This window comes from Macaca mulatta, chromosome 20 (assembly GCF_049350105.2).
Source record: "Macaca mulatta isolate MMU2019108-1 chromosome 20, T2T-MMU8v2.0, whole genome shotgun sequence".
Taxonomy (NCBI): Eukaryota; Metazoa; Chordata; class Mammalia; order Primates; family Cercopithecidae; genus Macaca; species Macaca mulatta.
The window spans coordinates 85305187-85324860 of record NC_133425.1 but is presented as its reverse complement, the minus strand read 5'-3'; the positions used below and the strand labels follow the sequence as shown (position 1 = coordinate 85324860).

Here is a 19674-nt window from a genome sequence, read left to right as displayed (position 1 = left end):
ACACGGTGAAACCCCGTCTCTACTAAAAAAATACAAAAAACTAGCCGGGCGAGGTGGCGGGCGCCTGTAGTCCCAGCTACTCGGGAGGCTGAGGCAGGAGAATGGCGTGAACCCGGGAGGCGGAGCTTGCAGTGAGCTGAGATCCGGTCACTGCACTCCAGCCCAGGCGACAGAGTGAGACTCCGTCTCAAAAAAAAAAAAAAAAAAAAAAATTAGCCTGGCATGGTGACACCCACCCGTAGTCTTAGATACCCAGGAGGCTGAGGTGGGAGGATCGCAGACTCCGCAGAGGCAGAGTTACAGACGGAGGCCAGGGCTTAGGAGAAAACGGCACAGGACCACATGTGCAAACCATGCAGTCAAACTGGTTACTTCCCCGTGCCAGAAACGTGCTGCTGGAGATGCAACGAAGAGTAAGACTAACCCACTGGGTTAGGCTGATGGGGATGCAGCGGAGAAGAGCAAGGTCCTGGGTTAGGCAGGGTTGTTGCGAGGATTAAAGGAGAATGCTCGCAGAGGCCTGGCAAGTCCTCAACTCCGGAACTGAAAGAACCCCACTCTTGCCCCTACACCAAGGCCCCATCCCCACGGTGGCCCCAGGCCCCATTTAACCCCGCCCATGCCATCGCCTCGCCCTCATGTCCTTAGCCACGCCCTGTAGCGTCATGGCCCCACGACAGCCACGTGGCTGCAGGCCCGTTTAACCCCGCCCACATCGTGGCCCGGCCCCGCTGACGTTGGTCACGCCCTTGGCATTAAGGCCCCGCCCTCCCCACAGCCCGGACCCCGCTTAACCCCGCCCATTCGGTCGCCCCGCCCCGACGACATGGCCCCGCCCCATCTCTTTGCCCCGCCCCTGAGGGCGGGATGATCCCGCCCACCTCGCCGGGGTTAGAACACAATTTAACGCCGCGGCCCGCCGTCCTGACCTCACGCCACCGCCCACCCGCGTCGTCCCGGCCCCGACGCACGGCCCCGCCCTCCCCACTGCAGCCGGGACCCACGTCACCAGACCTACCCCTGGCATGACGACCCCCCGCTCCCCGACCCGACTGGACGCTCGTCCCGCCCCGCGACGTCACGGGCCACCCCGCCCCCACCCGGGTCGCCGCGCTCCTCACCAGCTCGAAGCGGTTGTTGACTCGGACGCCCTCCTTCCCTGCGCCCCCGGGGCGCCGGACACCCAGCTCCCGCTTGGGCCCTTCTTCTTCCGCGTCATCGTCATCACGGAGGTCGAACTGCAGGGCGCTGGGCCCGATGGGCTCCTGGCCGCGCTGTTCCCCCCTCAGCCTCCGGAGGGCCCGGCGCGACATAGGACCGAACGACCAGGACGTCTGGAGAGAGGGAGAAGGAAGCGCAGAAAACTCGGCGGTCTGCGCGCCTGCGCGCTCCTGGCGCGGGTGGGGGGCGGGGAAGCTGGCTGTGGCGCCTGCGCACTCCTGGAGCGGGCTGGGGGCGGGGCCTGACGTGCGGCGCCTGCGCGTTGCGACTCACCGGAACTTCGCCGCCTCAGCCGCGGCGACTGGGCGGGCGCCGGTGGGTCCGGGCCAGGTCTCGGGAAAGCCGGTTTCCTGCGCGCCGTGGGCCTCTGGCTTGGCGAGGTGCCTCGCGGGGATGACGGGCTTTGATGCGGGGTAAGAGGCGCGCAGCCGGCGACAGTCGGCCCTGCCCGGCCTTGCCCATCCGTGTGGTCCGGAACCCGCAGCCGCGTTCGGCCCGCCAGGGGCTGTCCCCGCTCCGGGCCTGGAGCATTTCAGCTGCGTCCCGGACGCTGCTAGTTGGTCTTTTCGTGTCACGGTGTCATTCGAGTGATCTAGCCGTCGATGCCCACCTCTGCCCTGGCCTGAAGTCGCCGCCCCTCGGGCACCAGTGAGGGACGCGGCCCTCGCTGCCCGCCTGAGGCCTCGTTAGCGACAGTGGTTCTGAGCAGTTCCAGGACAAGCCACCCGCGTTTGTCACGATCTGAGGGCCGGGCGCGGTGCTCGCGCTTGTAATCCCAGCACTATGGGAGGCCGAGGTGGGCGGATCACCTGAGGTCAGGAGTTCGAGACCAGCGCGGGCAACATGGTGAAACAGTCTCTACTAAAAATACAAAAATTAGCCGGGTGTGGCCGGGCACGCCTGTCATCCCAGCTACTCGGGAGGCTGAGGCTGCAGTGAGCCGAGATCGTGACACTGCACTCCAGTCTGGGCCACAGAGCCAGACCCTGTCTCAGAAAAAAGAAAAACAAAAATAAAGTAGATGAGGCTGAGATAGGGCTCGGTTCAGTGGGCGGATGGCACAGCTTCCTGTGCCGGGGGTTGGGGACACGGGGACAGGAGGGCACAGAGAAGACAGGTACCAGCAGCCTGCTGCTCAACTTACCGCGGCTTCATGAACCCAGGAAGCAGCCCTGGTGGGCCGGCCTGGCCCCTCCCAGGATGGGTTAGGGTGTTAGGGTTTTATTTTATTTTCTGAGATGGCGTCTTGCTCTGTTTCCCAGGCTGGAGTGCAGTGGCACGATCTCGGCTCACTGCAACCTCCATCTCCCAGGCTCAAGCAATTCTCCTGCCTCAGCTTCCCGAGTAGCTGGGACTACAGGCATGCGTCACCATGCCCGGCTAATTTTTGTACTTTTAGTACAGATGGGGTTTCACCATGTTGACCAGGCTGGTCTCAAACTCCTGACCTCAAGTGATCCGCCTGCCTCACCCTCCAAAAGCGCTGGGATTACAGGCATGAACCACTGCACCCAGCACTGGTTAGGGTTTTAACGTGGGCTTTCATTTCCAAGTGTTGCTGTATGAATTAGAACCCAGTCTCCCCATGATAGGCAGTGTGAGCCCCTGTAGAACCAGAACAACAGTCGTCCTTACCAAGCACTACACATTAGCTTATTGCTGGCTGTGTGACCAGAGGAGATTGCCGACCCTCTCTGTGCGTCTTCTTTTTAAACAGGAATAAAAATATAGGCCAGAGAGTCCATGAAGTACTTACACATGTGCTAGAAGCTGGCTCTTTTTTTTTTTTTTTTTCCTGAGACGGAGTCTTGCTCTGTGCCCCAGGCTGGAGTGCAGTGGCGCGATCTCGGCTCACTGCAAGCTCTGCCTCCCGGGTTCACGCCATTCTCCTGCCTCAGCCTCCCAAGTAGCTGGGACTACAGGCGCCCGCCACCTCACCCAGCTAATTTTCTTGTATTTTTAGTAGAGACGGGGTTTCACCGTGTTAGCCAGGATGGTCTCGATCTCCTGACCTCGTGATCCGCCCGTCTCGGCCTCCCAAAGTGCTGGGATTACAGGCTTGAGCCACCGCGCCTGGCCCGAAGCTGGCTATTTTTACTGGGGGCTCTAATTTTGCGTGTTTGGATTTCCTGGACCCCAGCTGTTTATTTTCTCCCGCAGGCCCATCTGTTGCAAGTCAGGTCCCTCCTGACCTCCAGGCTCCACGGCCAGCATTATAGCCTGGAGTCAAAGTTCCTGGGTGAGCTGTATCTTTGGCCAAATTCTTTCACCTCGTTGAGCCTCAGTTCCCTCATCTGTAAGGTGAGATGATGGCAGAACCTCACGGAGGAGCAGGGCAGGGCCCTGTAAGAGGTGGAGCCGGGCACCGGTGAGCAGACAGCACTCAGCACAGGGCCCGTCTAGAGCCTGCAGTCACACCTCCAGCCTGGGAGCCCTCACCCTGAAGAACAACAGGGATCTGGGAAATGAGACCAAAGCGTCCCCCAGGCCAGCAGGTGTGGCCAGAGGAGCTGATGGGCAGTAGTCTGTGCTGTCCGCATGCAGCCCTGACTGAGGTGGGCAGGACCACGAAGCTGGTAGAGCCAGCCAGGGCTGCACGGACAGAACAGGCCTGGAGCTCTCACCTGGTGGGCACCTGACTGTGCCTTTCCTCGTCCTGGAGGGAAGGTGGCCCCTCAAGCCCAGCTTCAGCCTTCGGAGAACACGCCCACTGCCATGCTGGGTGAATCCTCAGTGCACATCCCAGACAGAAGACTGTGAGACATCCTTTATTAGGCCAAGAGTGGCCACGTGCACAGATTGACAGCCGCTCCTCCCTGTACTGGGACCACCCAGCGTCTTCAGGAGCCTCTGGGCCAGAGGCGAGTGAGGACAGCACCAGAGAGTGGGAGGGGAGGAGGGGCAGGACAGATGTGGTTTGGACCCCAGGGAAAGGGCAGGGAGCAGCGTGGCACAGATTTTTTTTTTTTTTTTTTTTTTGAGACGGAGTCTCCCTCTGTTGCCCAGGCTGGAGTGCAGTGGCACAGTCTCAGCTCACTGCAAGCTCTGCCTCATGGGTTCAAGTGATTCTCCTACCTCAGCCTCCCATGTAGCTGGGATTACAGGCACCTGCCACTACGCCTGGCTAATTTTTGCATTTTCAGTAGAGACGAAATTTCATCATGTTGGCCAGGCTGGTCTCAAACTCCTGACCTCAGGTGATCCTCCCTCAGCCTCCCAAAGTGCTGGGATTATAGGTGTGAGCCTGGCCAGACCTTTCAAACAGAGGCGGGGGGTGCCTGTCACGGGGACCCCGCCCACTCAGAGACTTCCAGGTGCTTCTGCTGCCCGAGTACCCACAAAGGGAGATCAGAGGCAGGCAGGGCGCTCTGGTCCAGCTGGGAGCCAAGATACCCTATCCCCACCTAGACGTTCACTGCGGAGGGAAAGCTGCTGTTCTCATTCCTGGGGATGGAGAAGAGAATGGGAACATGGGATGCAGTCTGTGCCGGGATCTAGAACCTTCTGCTTTCTCCCCTCAGTGAGAGAACCCACCCTCTCCCTCCCCTTCCTCCCTGGCAAGGAATCCTGAGAAGAAACAGCCTCCCCCAGGGAGGGTTCTGAAGTGCGCCTGAACCCAAATGAGCTCTGGGGCCAGGAAACGGTGTATATAAATATATAGGCTGTGTATATATATTATAAATGTATCTATATATGTATATATGTACATGCACAGCTCAGAGCGTCCTAGCCTGGTACAGGGCCTGCCTGGTGCCTCCTGGAGGCCTGGCCTGCTGGGGCTGTCACTTGAAGTCAAGAGTCCTGGTGTCAGGGATGTAGAGGGATTGGGTCTGGCGACTGCGTCGTGGCGTAGTGTTGAGGACGTCCACGCTCTTGCGGCTGGAACGCACCACGTCAGCCACAAAGCTGGTGCACTCACTGCAGACATCCTTCAGGACACAGCCGTGGGCGTAGATGTGGGGAAACGCCTCCTCCACGCTCTGCCACTGTGGCCCTTGTAGAGATCTGGGGGGCGGGAGAGGGCAGTCAGGTAGAGGAGCCAGCCAGAGTGCAACACCCCCTCCCTGACTGTGCATCCCACAGCCCCCTCCTGGCTGCCTTTCACCCTAGGCCTCCCCTTGGCCCTCAGGCAGCAAACACAGCTAGCAGCGTTCATCTCAGCAAAGACCCTTCCCTGACCACCAGAGGCCAGTTTCCATCTCATACGACTCAGCCTCCCAGAGCCCTACAAAACGATCTGTCTCTGCCTTGGATTTCCATTTCCTTGGGGCATCCTAGTGCACAGAGACAAAGCCAGCCCCTCCACCCCAGCTCCCACGTTCCTGTTCACGCTCGACCTCCACAGCGACTCAGCACAAGGCACAGAACGCACTGAAAAATGTCTCTCCTCTGGGTCGGCGTGGCTTTGGCGGCTGATACCCTCTGAGGACTCTCAAAGCCCAGTGTGTAGACAGGGATGTGTCCAAACTTCTTAGAAGGCATCTTCATCTGCAGCACAGAGGGAGGAGGTGTGAGCCAGGCATCCCCACAGACACATTCAGGGTACACTCAGTGCTAAGGAACCTCCCCAGTCTGGGACCTGCGTGGCAGCCAGAGCTGCCTGGAGAATATCTGCTGTCCCTACGCTCTCCGATGTCTCCTCTGTGCCTTTCGTCTGAAGACTGGCACGTGATTCCTGCTTGCTGCTCATCTGGGCAGGGGCTTCTTAGAGGGCACAAACCGTCCCTTTTTATACCATACAGATCTACCACCATGCACTGCACATAATCCACATTTAACATGGATGCGGTGGAAGCTTCTCCATTGCCAAGTGGCAGGATATAGAGTAAGATTTTTAAAATAGTGTTAGTAAAAGTCTTGCTTCTGAACTGAGGCCTGAGGGGTAACATACATATATATAATTTTTTTTTTTTTTTAAGACAAGGTCTTGCTCTGTTGCCCAGGCTGGAGTGCAGAGGCACAGCCACACTCACTGCAGCCTTGAACTTCTGCGCTCGAGATATCCTCCCACCTCAGCCTCCCAAAGTGCGGGAACAGCAGGCATGAGCCACCGCACCTGGCTGGTGACATACTTTTATTTGTATTTTATTTTATCTTTCTGAGACGGAGTCTCTGTCACCCAGGCTGGAGTGCAGTGGTGCGGTCATAGCTCACTGTGGCCTCCACCTCCCGGGTTCAAGTAATTCTCAAGCCTCAGCCTCCTGAGTAGCTAGGATTACAGGTGCGTGCCACCATCCGCAGCTAATTTTTTTGTATTTTCTGTAGAAATAGGGTTTCACCATGTTGGCCAGGCTGGTCTCAAGTAGTCTGCCAGCCTCATCGGCCTCCCAAAGTGCTGGGATTACAGGTATGAGCCACCATGCCCAGCTGACATACTTTTAAATGTTAGGACCCCTTAACCTCTGTGTACCTGCACGTGAGCACACACCCCAACTGCAATAAGGAGCCCCTCCTAGAACACCCAAAAAGTTATAGAATGTAAGAAGCTAGGACTTTTAGAGGGGAAGTGAAGGGTTTTTTGGTACCAGGCTACTAAAGTGGAATGTTTAAAAACAACCTGTAAGAGTCTTTAAAAACTGCACACTATCTTGGAAAGTATGGGAATGGATTCTGCTGAAGGGAGATGAATGAGGTGCCTGGTGAGGGCAGCATCATCCAACACCTCCAATCAAAGCCAGTGGAGCCCCTCATCTACCTAGCTCAGAACCCAGATCCCACATGGTCCTCACCTTTATGCTACAGGAAGTGCAGACAGCTCTGGAAGGGAACAGAGGAAATGCAGTGTCAGCAGGGAGGATACCCACGAAGAAACAGCTGAGAAACTCGCATTCCAGCCTCCACACATTCCAGCTCAAACCGTCCTTGCCTTCTGCTTGATGCTTGGTTACTTCAGTGCTTTATTTTACTCCAAAATCTTGCTTTTCTTTATACTTAGGTATCCACCCAAAATATATGTGCCCCTCAGCGTTCTCTTAGGAAGGTTGGCTCCAGGAGCTTTCTCCTACCAAGTTTTCTGTTGCCAAGTGGCAGGATATAGAGTAAGGTTGACAAATAGTGGTGTTGGGCCAGATGTGGTAGCTTATGCCTGTAATCCCAGCACTTTAGGAGGCCAAGGCAGGTGGATCACCTGAGGTCAGGAGTTTGAGACCAACAAGGTGAAACCCCGTTCCTATTAAAAATACAAAAATTAGTTGGGCGTGGCTGCAGGCACCTGTAATCCCAGCTACTGGGTGGGCTGAGACAGGAGAATGGCATGAACCCAGGAAGTGGAGGTTGCAGTGAGCTGAGATCACGCCACTGCACTCCAGCCTGGGGGACTGAACGAGACTCTGTCTCAATAAAAAAAGAAAAATAGTGGTGGTAAAAGTCCCTTTTAAGCAGATTTTTGTTTCTGAACTGAGGCATGATGGGTCACATACTTTTGGAATGTTTAAAAACAAAAACCTATGAGGGTCTTTAAAAACTGCATACTGTCATCCGGGCACGGTGGCTCACGCCTGTAATCCCAGCACTTTGGGAGGCCAAGGCGGGTGGATCACGAGGTCAGGTGTTCAAGATCGGCCTGGCCAAGATGGTGAAACCCTGTTTCTACTAAAAATACCAAAATTAGCCGGGTGTGGTGGTGGGCGCCTGCAGTCCCAGCTACTCGGGAGGCTGAGGCAGAGAATTGCTTGAACCCAGGAGGCGGAAGTTGCAGTGAGCCAAGATCATGCCACTGCACTTCAGCCTGGGTGACAGAGAGAGACTCTGTCTCAAAAAAAAAAAACAAAACCTGCACATTGTCTCGGAAAGACATCTAAGATTCCTTCTAAGATGACGCGTAGACATTGGTGTGTGCCTGACACTACTCACCGTAAAAGCACCATGGAAGCCAGAGGGGCCTCAATTGAGATGCTCAGTTTTAAAAGGTGAGTCAATTTTGTTTTAATCCCCGTATCTGACTTCAAAAATAAATACCTTCTTATGAAAAATTCAAGGCCGGGCGCGGTGGCTCAAACTTGTAATCCCAGCACTTTGGGAAGCAGAGGCGGGCAGATCACGAGGTCAGGAGATCGAGACCATCTTGGCTAACATGGTGAAACCCCGTCTCTACTAAAAATACAAAAAAATTAGCCGGGCCTGGTGGCGGGCGCCTGTAGTCCCAGCTACTCGGGAGGCTGAGGCGGGTGGATCACCTGAGGTCGGGAGCTGGAGACCAGCCTGACCAACATGGAGAAACCCCATCTCTACTAAAAATACACAAATAGCCAGGTGTGGTGGCACATGCCTGTAATCCCAGCTAGTCGTGAGGCTGAGGCAGGAGAATCACTTGAACCTGGGAGGCGGAGGTTGCAGTGAGCCGAGACTGCGGCATTGCTCTCCAGCCTGGGGAACAATAGCGAAACTCCGTCTCAAAAAAAAAAAAAAAAAAAAAATTCAAACATGAGAGAATTAAAATTTGGACACTACATCCTCAGAAATGATCCCTGCTAGTAATGGTTTCCATCCTCCAGGCTTTTCCAAGTATATATCAACAGAAATATATATAATTTTACAGATAAAATGAGGTGATTTTTTTTTTTTCCCAGACAGGGTCTTGCTCTGTCACCCAGGCTGGAGTACAGTGACACCATCATAGCTCACTGCAGCCTTGACCTCCTTGGCTCAAGTGATCCTCCTACCTCAGCCTCCCGAAGTGCTGGGATTATAGGCGTGAGCCACCATACCCAGACTTACTTTATTTATTTATTTATTTATTTATTTGCGACAGTCTCCCTCTGTCACCCAGGTTGGAGTACAGTGGTACTATCTCAGCTCACTGCAAGCTCCACCTCCCAGGTTCAAGCAGTTCTCCTGCCTCAGCCTCCCAAGTAGCTGGGACCACAGGCGCCCACCACCACGCCCGACTATTTTTTTCTATTTTTAGTAGAGACGGGGTTTCACCATGTTGGCCAGTTTGGTCTCAACCACCTGACCTCGTGATCCGCCCACCTCAGCCTCCCAAAGTGCTGGGATTACAGGTGTGAGCCACCACGCCCCGCCCCAGCCTTACTTTTTTATTCAGTCTGGGAAACTCTAGCTTTTACTTGGGTTGTTCAGATCATTTACAGTTAATGTGATGCTAGATAAGTTGTGTTTAAGTCTGACATCTTGCTATTTGTTTTCTTTTTGACTCATTTATTTGTTCCCCTTCTTTTCCTACCTTTTTTTGGATTAATTAATATTTATGGTTCCATCTTATCTCCTTTGTTGGCTTATTAGCTGTAACCGTTTTATTTTAGTGGTTGCTTTAGGACTTACAGTATACATCTTTAACTTATCACAGTCTACCTTTAAGTAATATTTGTATTGCATATATAACACCTTACTATACCTTATCATAGTGATTCACCTTATCATAGTGAACATAGTGTACTTCTGGCCGGACGTGGTGGCTCACGCCTGTAATCCCAGCACTTTGGGAGGCTGAGGCGGGCGGATCACGAGGTCAGGAGATTGAGACCATCCTGGCTAACACGGTGAAACCCCGTCTCTACTAAAAATACAAAAAACTAGCCGGGCGAGGTGGCGGCGCCTGTGGTCCCAGCTACTCGGGAGGCTGAGGCAGGAGAATGGCGTGAACCCGGGAGGCGGAGCTTGCAGTGAGCCGAGATTGCACCACTGCACTCCAGCCTGGGCAACAGAGCAAGACTCCATCTCAAAAACAAAAAAAAAGAAGTATACTTCCAATTTTCTCCTCTCCCTGGCCTTAATGCTAACTATTGTTATCAACACTACTTATACGTGTGTTACAGAACCCACAATACATTGTAATTAATTTTGTCTTTTTTGCCTGCCTGGTAATCTTTGATTAGATGCCAGACATTTTATCTTGCTGAGTACTGCTTTGTTTTTTTGTTTGTTTTTAAAAAAGTCTTGTTCTTGAGCTTTGTTCTCAGAATCAGTTAAGATATCTGTGAACAGTTTGATCCTTTCAGGTCTTGCTTTTATGATTTATCAGTCAGGCCTGGAGCAACACTCACTTTGGGCTACTTATTCCACATTAGTGAGGCCAGGCCTTCGTGTGCATTCTGGTGAGTGCCCTGTGAATCACGACATTTCTGGCTGTGGCTGATGGAAACGGATGTTATTCATTCCTGGCCCTGAGCACTGTTCCTTCAGATCTTTATAACAAGGGAAGGTAAATTTTTTCTGTAAAGGGCCAGAGAATAAACCTTTTAGGCGTGGCTGAGCGAGTAACAAATGGGTGTGGCTGTGTTCCAACGAGACTTTACTCGCCAAACAGGCGGAGGACCAGATTGGGCTATGGTTTGTCAATCTCTGCTTTAGGAGAAATGTTTTGCAGCCTTCAGTCATTTCCTTCAGAGAGGGGGCCCTTCTCTGAGGCTTTCTCGGCGCAGCCCTCTCCTCCGGAGTTCTGCATGGGGGATTCAAGCTGCTGTGGTCTCCCTGGATTTCCTCCTTTCCGGGAGTCTGGCGGCTGTGGCTCATGGCCGAGAAACTCTCCAGACAATGACTGCGGTGATGGCAGGCCTGCCCTGTTGTGTTTCCTTTTTGTTGCCTGCTGTCCAAAGTCTTGAAAAACATTGTTTCATATCCTGTTTGTTCTGGGCTGTAGAAGATGCCGATTACCCCATCTTGGCTGAAACTGGGAGTTGCTTAGCTATTTAAGTTTCATTTAATTTAAATAAAATTTAAAATTTAACTCCTCATTCAACTAACGATATTTGTGGACTCATCAGCCATGGAACATGCTAGAACATTCCTGGAGTCACAGGAAGTTCTGTGGGCAGCACTGCCCAGAGGCTTCTCACCTCCTCCTCCCCTTGTGAACTGGCAGCTAAAGGGAAGGCTCACCTCTTGCAGAAGAGACAGGTGGGCGGCCACGAGAACAGCGGGAACTTGGCCCGGCAGCAGCAGCAAATCTGTCAGGAAAGACCTGATTAGAGCCCGGCTTTGTCCAAAGCTCCCTGGGTCCTGCCCTGTCCTTGCTGCCCCTCAGGGTTCCCAACCAGATCATGAGCAAACAGTCCTGGGATCCGCCCCCGACGCAGCGGGCAAGAGAGCAGCCCCACGTCTAGGCAGCCTCACCTTCCCCTTCTTCAGACTGCTGAAGAGCTCCTTGTTCTGCAAAAACTTCTCCATCTCGGCCTTCACCAGCACACGGCGCACGTCCATCACCTCTTCCACGGTCAGCGCAAGGCTCTCCACGGGGTGGCTGAACTCCTGGGGGACGGGGCAAGGGGCTGTGCTCACTCGGCCTCAGGTAGAAAGTCTTCCATGCAGGAGTCTCCCCCAGCTTGCTCTCCTTCCCTGAGGACCCTCACGCCTTCCTGGCCTCAGCCTAAACAAGCCCGCGACCTTCTAAAACACTTGTCCGTCAGCCATCCATCCCCGTGTCTTTGATGAGGCGCTACTGCTGCAGGCTAGGCCTCCCATGACCAGCGGCCCCTGCCAGCCAACCCAGCCTTCACTGGCCACGCTCCACACACACTCCCCTCAGCCCATGTTTGTTCAAGGTGTCCCTCCCTGCAAACACACTATGGGCAGATCCACACCAGCCAGAGTCCATCTCAAATCCTCCCTCCCTGAGCAGCTGATGTCCTCTCATCCGGGAGGTCCAGGAGCCTCCAACAGACCACCTCACTCCTGGGGCCCAGCTTGCATCTGCCCATCTGCACTCAGCACACCTCCTGTGTCCTGACCACCAATTCCTGGGGCCACATTATGATGAGTGTGTCCTGTTTTTGCCTCCCTGTGCTTGGCATAGAACTTGACACCTGATCTCTCTAAGCCTCAGTTTTCTCTTCTGTAAAACGGGGCTGGATTTCAGCTCCATCGAGATGACTCATGCCGGCATCGCGTTTGCAGTGTCAGTCATTACTCTGCCGAGGCAGGTGGGCACCGTCTATGAAGGTGCCACACGGATGGAGTTGGACCATGTGCTCTGCTTTGGATTTGCAGTGGGTTATCCTGTCTAGAGCTGGGAACACATGCTCCTGTCTGGCACTGGGAGGAGCTGCGGCCCTTGCATTTGTTCCTCACTATGACCTGAGGCACCCAGAGCTTTGGGCTTCTGTTGCCAATTGCCTGATGGTGCTGTTTCCAGCTGAACAGGTCACCTGAGATGTCACAGATGTTACGCCAACAACGTCCGTGGCCAGGAGACCTCACGTCGGGTGCAGAGAACAGCTGCCTGCCCCCCAGGTGAGGCTGTGAGCCCAGGGCAGATGGAAGGCCAGGTTCGGTGATGCTCAGTAGCCCCCCTTCAGAAAGCACTTCTGAGACTTCAGAGCTAAAGAACCACTCATGTGACCTGTGGTCATCTTAAATGCGTCCTCTAATTCCTTAAGAAGTGTTGGCCGGGCGCGGTGGCTCAAGCCTGTAATCCCAGCACTTTGGGAGGCCGAGACGGGTGGATCACGAGGTCAGGAGATCGAGACCATCCTGGTGAACATGATGAAACCCCGTCTCTACTAAAAAATACAAAAAACTAGCCGGGCGAGGTGGCAGCGCCTGTAGTCCCAGCTACTCGGGAGGCTGAGGCAGGAGAATGGCGTGAACCCGGGAGGCGGAGCTTGCAGTGAGCTGAGATCCGGCCACTGCAACTCCAGCCCGGGAGACAGAGCGAGACTCCGTCTCAAAAAAAAAAAAAAAAAGAAGTGGGCCTTAATTCCCTCCCTCCCATTGAGAATAGGCTGGACTTCCTGACTCGCTGCTAATGAGTTGGGACAACGTGGCACTTCTGGACTTGGCCACAAATACTCAGTGGCTTTCACGGCGGTCACTCTTGAGCCACATGCTCTGGGGGATGCCAGCCGCCACCCTGTGGAGATCGCCAAGCAGCCCCGAGAGAGGCCTGTATACACAGCAGGGCACTCGCGTCTCCTGCTCACAGCTGGCTGAGGACGCCACTTCATGTGGTTCCTCCAGCTCCCATTTGAGCCTTCAGTCGAGACTGCAGGCCCCACTGCCATCCTAACTGCAGCCTCACGAAAGACCCTGGGCCGGAGCTACACGGCGAAGACACTTCCGGAGTCCCAACCCTCAGAAACTGTGTGAGATAATACATGTTTGTTATTTTAAGATGCTACATTGTGAGGTAACTTTTGATGCAGTGATATATAGCTAATCTTAGACTAATGAGGCAAGCCCTGCATTTCGGCGGGGCCTGCGACCTAGACTAACGGGGCAAGCCCTGCGTTTCGGTGGGGGATACGAACAGTGCCTTGCGTTTATATAAGGCTCATAGTTCTCAAAGCATTTTAACATCTGTTCTCATCTGAGCCTCTTGATAAAACCTCAACTAGCGGCAGCAACCACACCGTTCACATCCCTCCAACACCTGCATGCTGCCAGCATGGCCCACGGGCCGCACACTCGCCTTACCTCAGTTGATTAAATGATACACTAGAACTCACGTCCACGTGGCCTCAAGATGTCAGCAAAAGTGAGCTCCTCACAATTACAGGTCAGATATGAAACCGAGGGGAGAGGGGCTGAGCAGTACCCTGGCGGCGTCACGGCCAGAGTCAAGGTCGCGACCCAGTGAAGCCCCGTCACACTGACCTCCAGGCACACAGGGCGCGCAAGTTCGCCGCCTGCCCTAACCCCACACTGAACCCTTCAATTCGGGACGTCCCTTGCAAGGTGGCTCCAGGATCCGGGGTCGCAGTGCGGTTCGGCCCCAGCAGGCGGCAGCAGAGACCACTGCCGCAGGCCAGCAGCGCCACCACTGGCGCCCCGAAGACGTTCAGACCACGCCCCCCAGACCGGCGCTCAGACCACAGTCCCCAGACTGGCGCTCGGACCACGCCCCCCAGACGCGCTCAGACCCGCCCTCCCAGACAGGCGCTCAGACCACGCCTCACAGACTGGCGCTCAGACCACAGTCCCCAGGCAGGCGCTCAGACCACGCCCTCTGAGACAGGCGCTGAGACCACGCTCCCCAGACAGGCGCTTGGACCACGCCCCCCAGACAGGCGCTCGGACCACGCCCCCTGAGACAGGCGCTCGGACCACGCCCCCCAGACAGGCGCTCAGACCCGCCCTCCCAGACTGGCGCTCAGACCACGCCTCCCAGACTGGCGCTCAGACCACAGTCCCCAGGCAGGCGCTCAGACCACGCCCTCTGAGACAGGCGCTCGGACCACGCCCTCTGAGACAGGCGCTGAGACCACGCTCCCCAGACAGGCGCTTGGACCACGCCCCCCAGACAGGCGCTCAGACCCGCCCTCCCAGACAGGCGCTCAGACCACGCCCCCCAGACAGGCGCTCGGACCACGCCCTCTGAGACAGGCGCTGAGACCACGCTCCCCAGACAGGCGCTCGGACCACGCCCCCCAGACAGGCGCTCGGACCACGCCCTCTGAGACAGGCGCTGAGACCACGCTCCCCAGACAGGCGCTCGGACCACGCCCCCCAGACAGGCGCTCGGACCCGCCCTCCCAGACAGGCGCTCAGACCACGCCCCCCAGACAGGCGCTCGGACCACGCCCTCTGAGACAGGCGCTGAGACCACGCTCCCCAGACAGGCGCTCGGACCACGCCCCCCAGACAGGCGCTCGGACCACGCCCTCTGAGACAGGCGCTGAGACCATGCTCCCCAGACAGGCGCTGAGACCACGCCCTCTGAGACAGGCGCTGAGACCACGCTCCCCAGACAGGCGCTGAGACCACACCCCCCAGACAGGCGCTCAGACCCGCCCTCCCAGACAGGCGCTCAGACCACGCCCCCCAGACAGGCACTCGGACCACGCCCCCCAGACAGGCGCTCAGACCACGCACCCCAGACACTGCTCAGACTATGCCTCAGGCAGGGCCTCAGTACTGAACACCTGGCTGGCAACGGGAAGGTGGGCGCAAAGACGCCTCCTGGGTCGCCCTGGATGACAACTGCACCCTCACTCACCAGCCACAGGTGTTTGGCATCGGGGGTCATGGAGGCCTCGGGTCTGTCCATCGAGGAGCCCCGGTTGCTGAGTAGGGGGTGGCTGGAGTCAGAGACGCTCGCAGGACAGGTACCTAGGGGAGAGCAGAGGCTCCGTCAGGACTGCCTGACAGGAGCTGTGGAAAGGAGGACTGTGCAGAGGGGATGACAGAGATTGTGGAGGGCTCCAGGGGAACCAAGCAAAAGGTCAAGTGGAGAAGCAGCCACGCAGTAGCTACACAGGTAATTCTAGCACTTAGGAGGCTGAGGCGGGTGGAACCTTGAGCCCAGTAGCTTGAGACCACCCTGGGCAATGTAGCGAGACCCTCATCTCTAGAGAAAAATATAAGTTAGCCAGGCGTTGTGGAGCATGTTGGTAGTCCTAGCTACTCAGGAGGCTGAGGCGGGCGGATTGCTTGAGCCCAGGAAGTCAAGGCTGCAGTGAGCTATAATGGTGCCTCTGCACTCCAGCCTGGGCACCAGAGCAAGACCTTGTCTCAAAAAGAAGAAAAGAGTGAAGAGTGAAAAGTGTGGCTTCCACATTGGGACTTCCGTTGGGGCCCATGTGGTATAGAGGGTCCACAGGACCCCTGAAGGGTCCCTGTGTCTGAGCCCCAGAACGAGCTGGCGTGGGCAGTCCCACAGCACCAGTGGCCTGTGTCTGAGCCCCAGAACAAGCTAGTGTGGGCAGTTCTACAGCACCAGTGAGGCAGACTACAGATGCGTGGGGCGGGACCCTCCTCCCACAGTCCACGCCTCACACTGGAGCTGGAGGTCGACCTCCCTCCCTCCACCAGCTCCAAGAGGCTGAGGCACAGCTCCAGGTGGGGGAGACCTAGGTTAAGCGAGAGGTTTGGAAGTGGCCTGGCCTGGACCTCCTAACACTGGGAAGGGAGCCATAACCACCAAACGTGATTGTCCCAAGACTCTGGCCTCGCAGGCAGACAAGGAGGCCTGGCCGTGCCTGGTGGGATGTGGTGGGTGGGGTGACAAGAACCCTGAGTTGTGAGGGCTCTCGGTAAAGTTCAGCTCTCACGATGGTAGGAGCAGCCCTGTACAGCCAGCAAGAATCGTTCTGTGCTCAGCAGCGCGAAAAGCAGTTGAAGGAACCATGGCGCAGGTTCCAGAGCCATGTGCTGCAAGCCCAGCTAGTTCACTAAGGACACACTGCTCCCTTCTCAGAGGACTAGAAGGTCTATCACTCATCAACTCATCTAGTTAGCTATCTTTCTATATCCCAATGTTAATAATAATTATGTCTAGGTAATAGAATCATGAGAATTATTTTTAAATATTAAAAAATATTTTTACAATAAATATGCATTACTTAATAAGAAGTTTTCAAGTTAAAGGGAGATGCCTGCCTGAGGTAGTGCCCTCTTGCAGGCACGAGCTCCCTTGGTCCCTGGGAGCTGCCTGCTCAGGAAGACGTGGGCTGAGGTGGAGGGATGGGTGCCCACAGGATGGGTCAGGGCGGGGGCGAAGGGGGGTACGGGGGTGAGAAGCAGCACTTGCCCTGGTCTCGGGAGCCGGGCCTCCACACACGCGCGCTGCCAGCTCGGGGCCGTGGTGGCTCCGTCCCTCCTGGGGGCTGGGTGGCAGACTGCAGGCCAGAGGCCACCTCACTTCGGAGCTGGGCCAGGTCATGCTCTGAGAAGGAGCGGTCCCGTTTCAGCATCACCTCCCCACAGGGAGACTCTTCTTCCTGTGGACACACCAGACGCAGCCTTGCCCTAACAATGTCCACCAGTGCCTCCTGCCCATGCCTGGACCGAAGCAAAGGACCCAGGGATGCCGCTGGGTCTGCTGCGATGTGGGGCAGCCTGCACCCACTTCCCAGCCTGCCTGCCTCTGGGCAGTTCATGGCAAGCACCCTAATAACCAAGCCCTTCCCCAAGGCCTTCTGGAAAGTCCTGGAAATTGACAGGTCTAGTGTCAGATGGAGGCAGAGCCCTCTGGGATGGCCCCCAACAACGCCATCACCAGCCCTTCTGTGAAGAGAGAAGCATTCCATTCACAGGGCAGCCAGGATGGGCAGGGAGCCTCGCTGGGACCACCTTTTCACATCAACTAGTGGGGGGCTCAGTTTCTGGGCCTGAGACAGCGAGGCACTTCCGCCGTCAGCCTTCCATCGTCTGTGGGAGGAGGCAGCCCAGGCCCTCTCCCAGAGTCACCCTTCTGAGCGGCCAAGATGGCAGGGTCCCCAAGCCCCACAGGCCTCCTCCTAGGGCAGGACGTCAGTTTCAAGGGAGGGCCCCTGGACAGGGGACACCACACTCCCTGCTGCCCCCAACTTAGCTTAGCCCTTCTCACTTCCTTGGCCCCCACCCTCCCATTCCTGGTCTCTTTTCAGGAATACCCACGGGCTCTGACCTCAGATGTGTTCATTTCCTCCATCTCCGCCAAGGTGGGCGCCTTGAGCAGCACACGGGGCCGCGGGCGCTGGGCACTGCCCCCAGCATCTGTGACCGACAGGTTGATGCAGGAGGTGGACTTGGCATCTCCAGAGCAGGCGTTGAGGATGCAGGGCAGAGACCCAAACCCTGGGGAGACGGGAGCCAAGCAGGACAGGCCAGTGAACGGGGAGACAGCAGGCAGGAGCTGACAGCTCTGTGTGCACCAGCTGGCTAAATTCCCTGACTTTGCAGAAGGGAAAACTGAGGGCTAGCCAGCCATTTAAAAAAATGAGGAACTAGGCCGGGCGCCAGCGGGATTGTGCCACTGCACTCCAGCCTGGGGGACAGAGCAAGACTCCATCTTAAAAAAAAAAAAAGGAAAATGAACTCCAGCCTAGAGATCTGCCTAGTGTCTCAGAGGCAGAGCAGATGCAGGATTGGAGTTTGCCATCCCATGTAAGGAATGGTACAGCACTGAAGGCTCTCAGTGACCTTTCACAAGGAGAATTAGGTCTCAGACATTTGAACAAATGCCTGTCTTGGGGCCGGGCGCGGTGGCTCATGCCTGTCATCCCAGCACTTTGGGAGGCTGCGGCGGGCGGATCACCTGAGGTTGAGAGTTTGAGACCAGCCTGGCCAACATGGTGAAACCCCGTCTCTACTAAAAATACAAAATTAGCCAGGCGTGGTGGCAGGTGCCTATAACCCCAGCTACTCAGGAGGCGGAGGCAGGAGAATCACTTGAACCCGGGAGGCAGAGGTTGTGGTGAGCTGAGATCGCGTCACTGCACTCCAGCCTGGGCAACAAGAGCGAAACTCTGTCTCAAAAAAAAAAAAAAGAAAAGAAAAGAAAAACATTTGCCGGGCGCAGTGGCTCAAGCCTGTAATCCCAGCACTTTGGGAGGCCGAGATGGGCAGATCACGAGGTCAGGAGATCGAGACCATCCTGGCTAATACGGTGAAACCCCGTCTCTACTAAAAAAAATACAAAAAACTAGCCAGGCGAGGTGGTGGGCGCCTGTAGTCCCAGCTACTCGGGAGGCTGAGGCAGGAGAATGGCCAGAACCTGGGAGGCGGAGCTTGCAGTGAGCTGAGATTGCGCCACTGCACTCCAGCCTGGGCGACAGAGCGAGACTCCGTCTCAGAAAAAAAAAAAAAAAAAAAGAAAAGAAAAACATTTTAAAAGTTTGCTTTTATTCTATTTTTCTTCTAAATGCTGAAATGTGTCATACTATTGTAAACAATGTAGACTGGCAAATACACGTCAAGTCCAGGATAACAGGGTATAAGATCATGTTAGGCGTGGTGGCTCACACCCATAATCCCAGCACTTTGGGAAGCTGAGGCAGAAGGATCACTTGAGCCCACAAGTTCAACACCAGCCTGGGCAACAGAGCAAGACCGTGTCTCTACAAAAACACAAAAATTAGCCAGGCGTGGTGGTGCATGGCATGCCTGTCGTCCCAGCTACTCGAGAGGCTGAGGTGGGAGGATCGCTTGAGCCTGAGAGATTGAGGCTGCGTGACCTATAACGGTGCCACTGCACTCCAGCCGGGGTGACAGGGTAAGACCCTGTCTCAAAAAAAAAAAAAGACATAGGAAATTCCAATGGCCTTGTAAAGTTTTTAATGAAATGCATAAAAAGTGATTTTTTTTTTTTTTTTGAAACTAGGTCTCACTCTGTCACCCAGTCTAGAGGGCAGTGGTACGATCATGGCTCACTGCAGCATCAAGCTCTCAGGCTCAAGCAATCCTCCCACCTCAGCCCCTGGAGTACCTGGGATTACAGCCATGTGCCACCACACCTGGCTAATTTTTCTTTGAAATTTTTGGCAGAGATGAGGTCTCACTATATTGCCCAGGCTGGTCTCGAACTCCTGGGCTCAAGTGATCCTCCTGCCTCAGCCTCCCAAAGCGCTGGGATTACAAGGTGTGAGCTACTGAGCCCAGCCTCAAAATTTCTTATTTTTGGCCAGGTGCAGTCGTTCACACCTGTAATGCCAGCATTTTGGGAGGCCAGGGCGGGCAGTTCACTTGAGCCCAGGAGTTTGTGTCCAGCCTGGCCAATATGGTGAAACCCTGTCTCTACTAAAACTACAAAAAAACTCAAAAAATTAGCCAGGCGTGGTGGCGCGTGCCTCTAATCCC

General features: G+C 55.5%; 2 protein-coding genes and 1 long non-coding RNA gene across 24 annotated transcripts in view; 1 reads left to right on the top strand and 2 right to left on the bottom strand.

The window, feature by feature from the left end:
• Positions 1-1402, bottom strand: part of TCF25 (transcription factor 25) — a 39600-nt gene extending 38198 nt beyond the window's left edge. For all 16 annotated transcript variants that reach the window (XR_013412153.1, XR_013412155.1, XR_013412154.1 and 13 more), the window contains exon 1: positions 1122-1402. Coding sequence is in view for 5 of the 16 variants with exons in the window: in XM_015126839.3 (XP_014982325.3) it covers positions 1122-1313 (192 nt within the window). In the remaining 11 variants the exon portion in view is untranslated. The remainder of the gene's footprint in view (positions 1-1121) is intronic.
• Positions 1403-1506: 104 nt separating this feature from the next.
• On the top strand, positions 1507-4917 carry LOC144338216 (uncharacterized). The gene is made up of 2 exons (XR_013412179.1): positions 1507-1634; positions 3382-4917. It is a non-coding gene; the product is annotated as an uncharacterized LOC144338216 (long non-coding RNA).
• The window catches only part of SPIRE2 (spire type actin nucleation factor 2), a 43267-nt gene continuing 27566 nt past the window's right edge, over positions 3974-19674 (bottom strand). For 2 of the 7 annotated variants that reach the window (XM_077986830.1, XM_015126838.3), the window contains 8 exons: positions 17504-17673; positions 16646-16835; positions 15113-15225; positions 11293-11427; positions 11059-11126; positions 6951-6978; positions 5594-5709; positions 3974-5226 (listed from right to left, as the gene is read on the bottom strand). In XM_077986830.1, the coding sequence (XP_077842956.1) occupies positions 5004-5226; positions 5594-5709; positions 6951-6978; positions 11059-11126; positions 11293-11427; positions 15113-15225; positions 16646-16835; positions 17504-17673 (1043 nt within the window). In that variant the 3' untranslated portion in view covers positions 3974-5003. Of the gene's footprint in view, positions 5227-5587; positions 5710-6950; positions 6979-8156; positions 8314-10018; positions 10814-11058; positions 11127-11292; positions 11428-15112; positions 15226-16645; positions 16836-17503; positions 17674-19674 lie in introns of those variants that run through there. The other 5 variants (XM_077986829.1, XM_028841274.2, XR_003725564.2 and 2 more) reach the window with 4 other exon arrangements.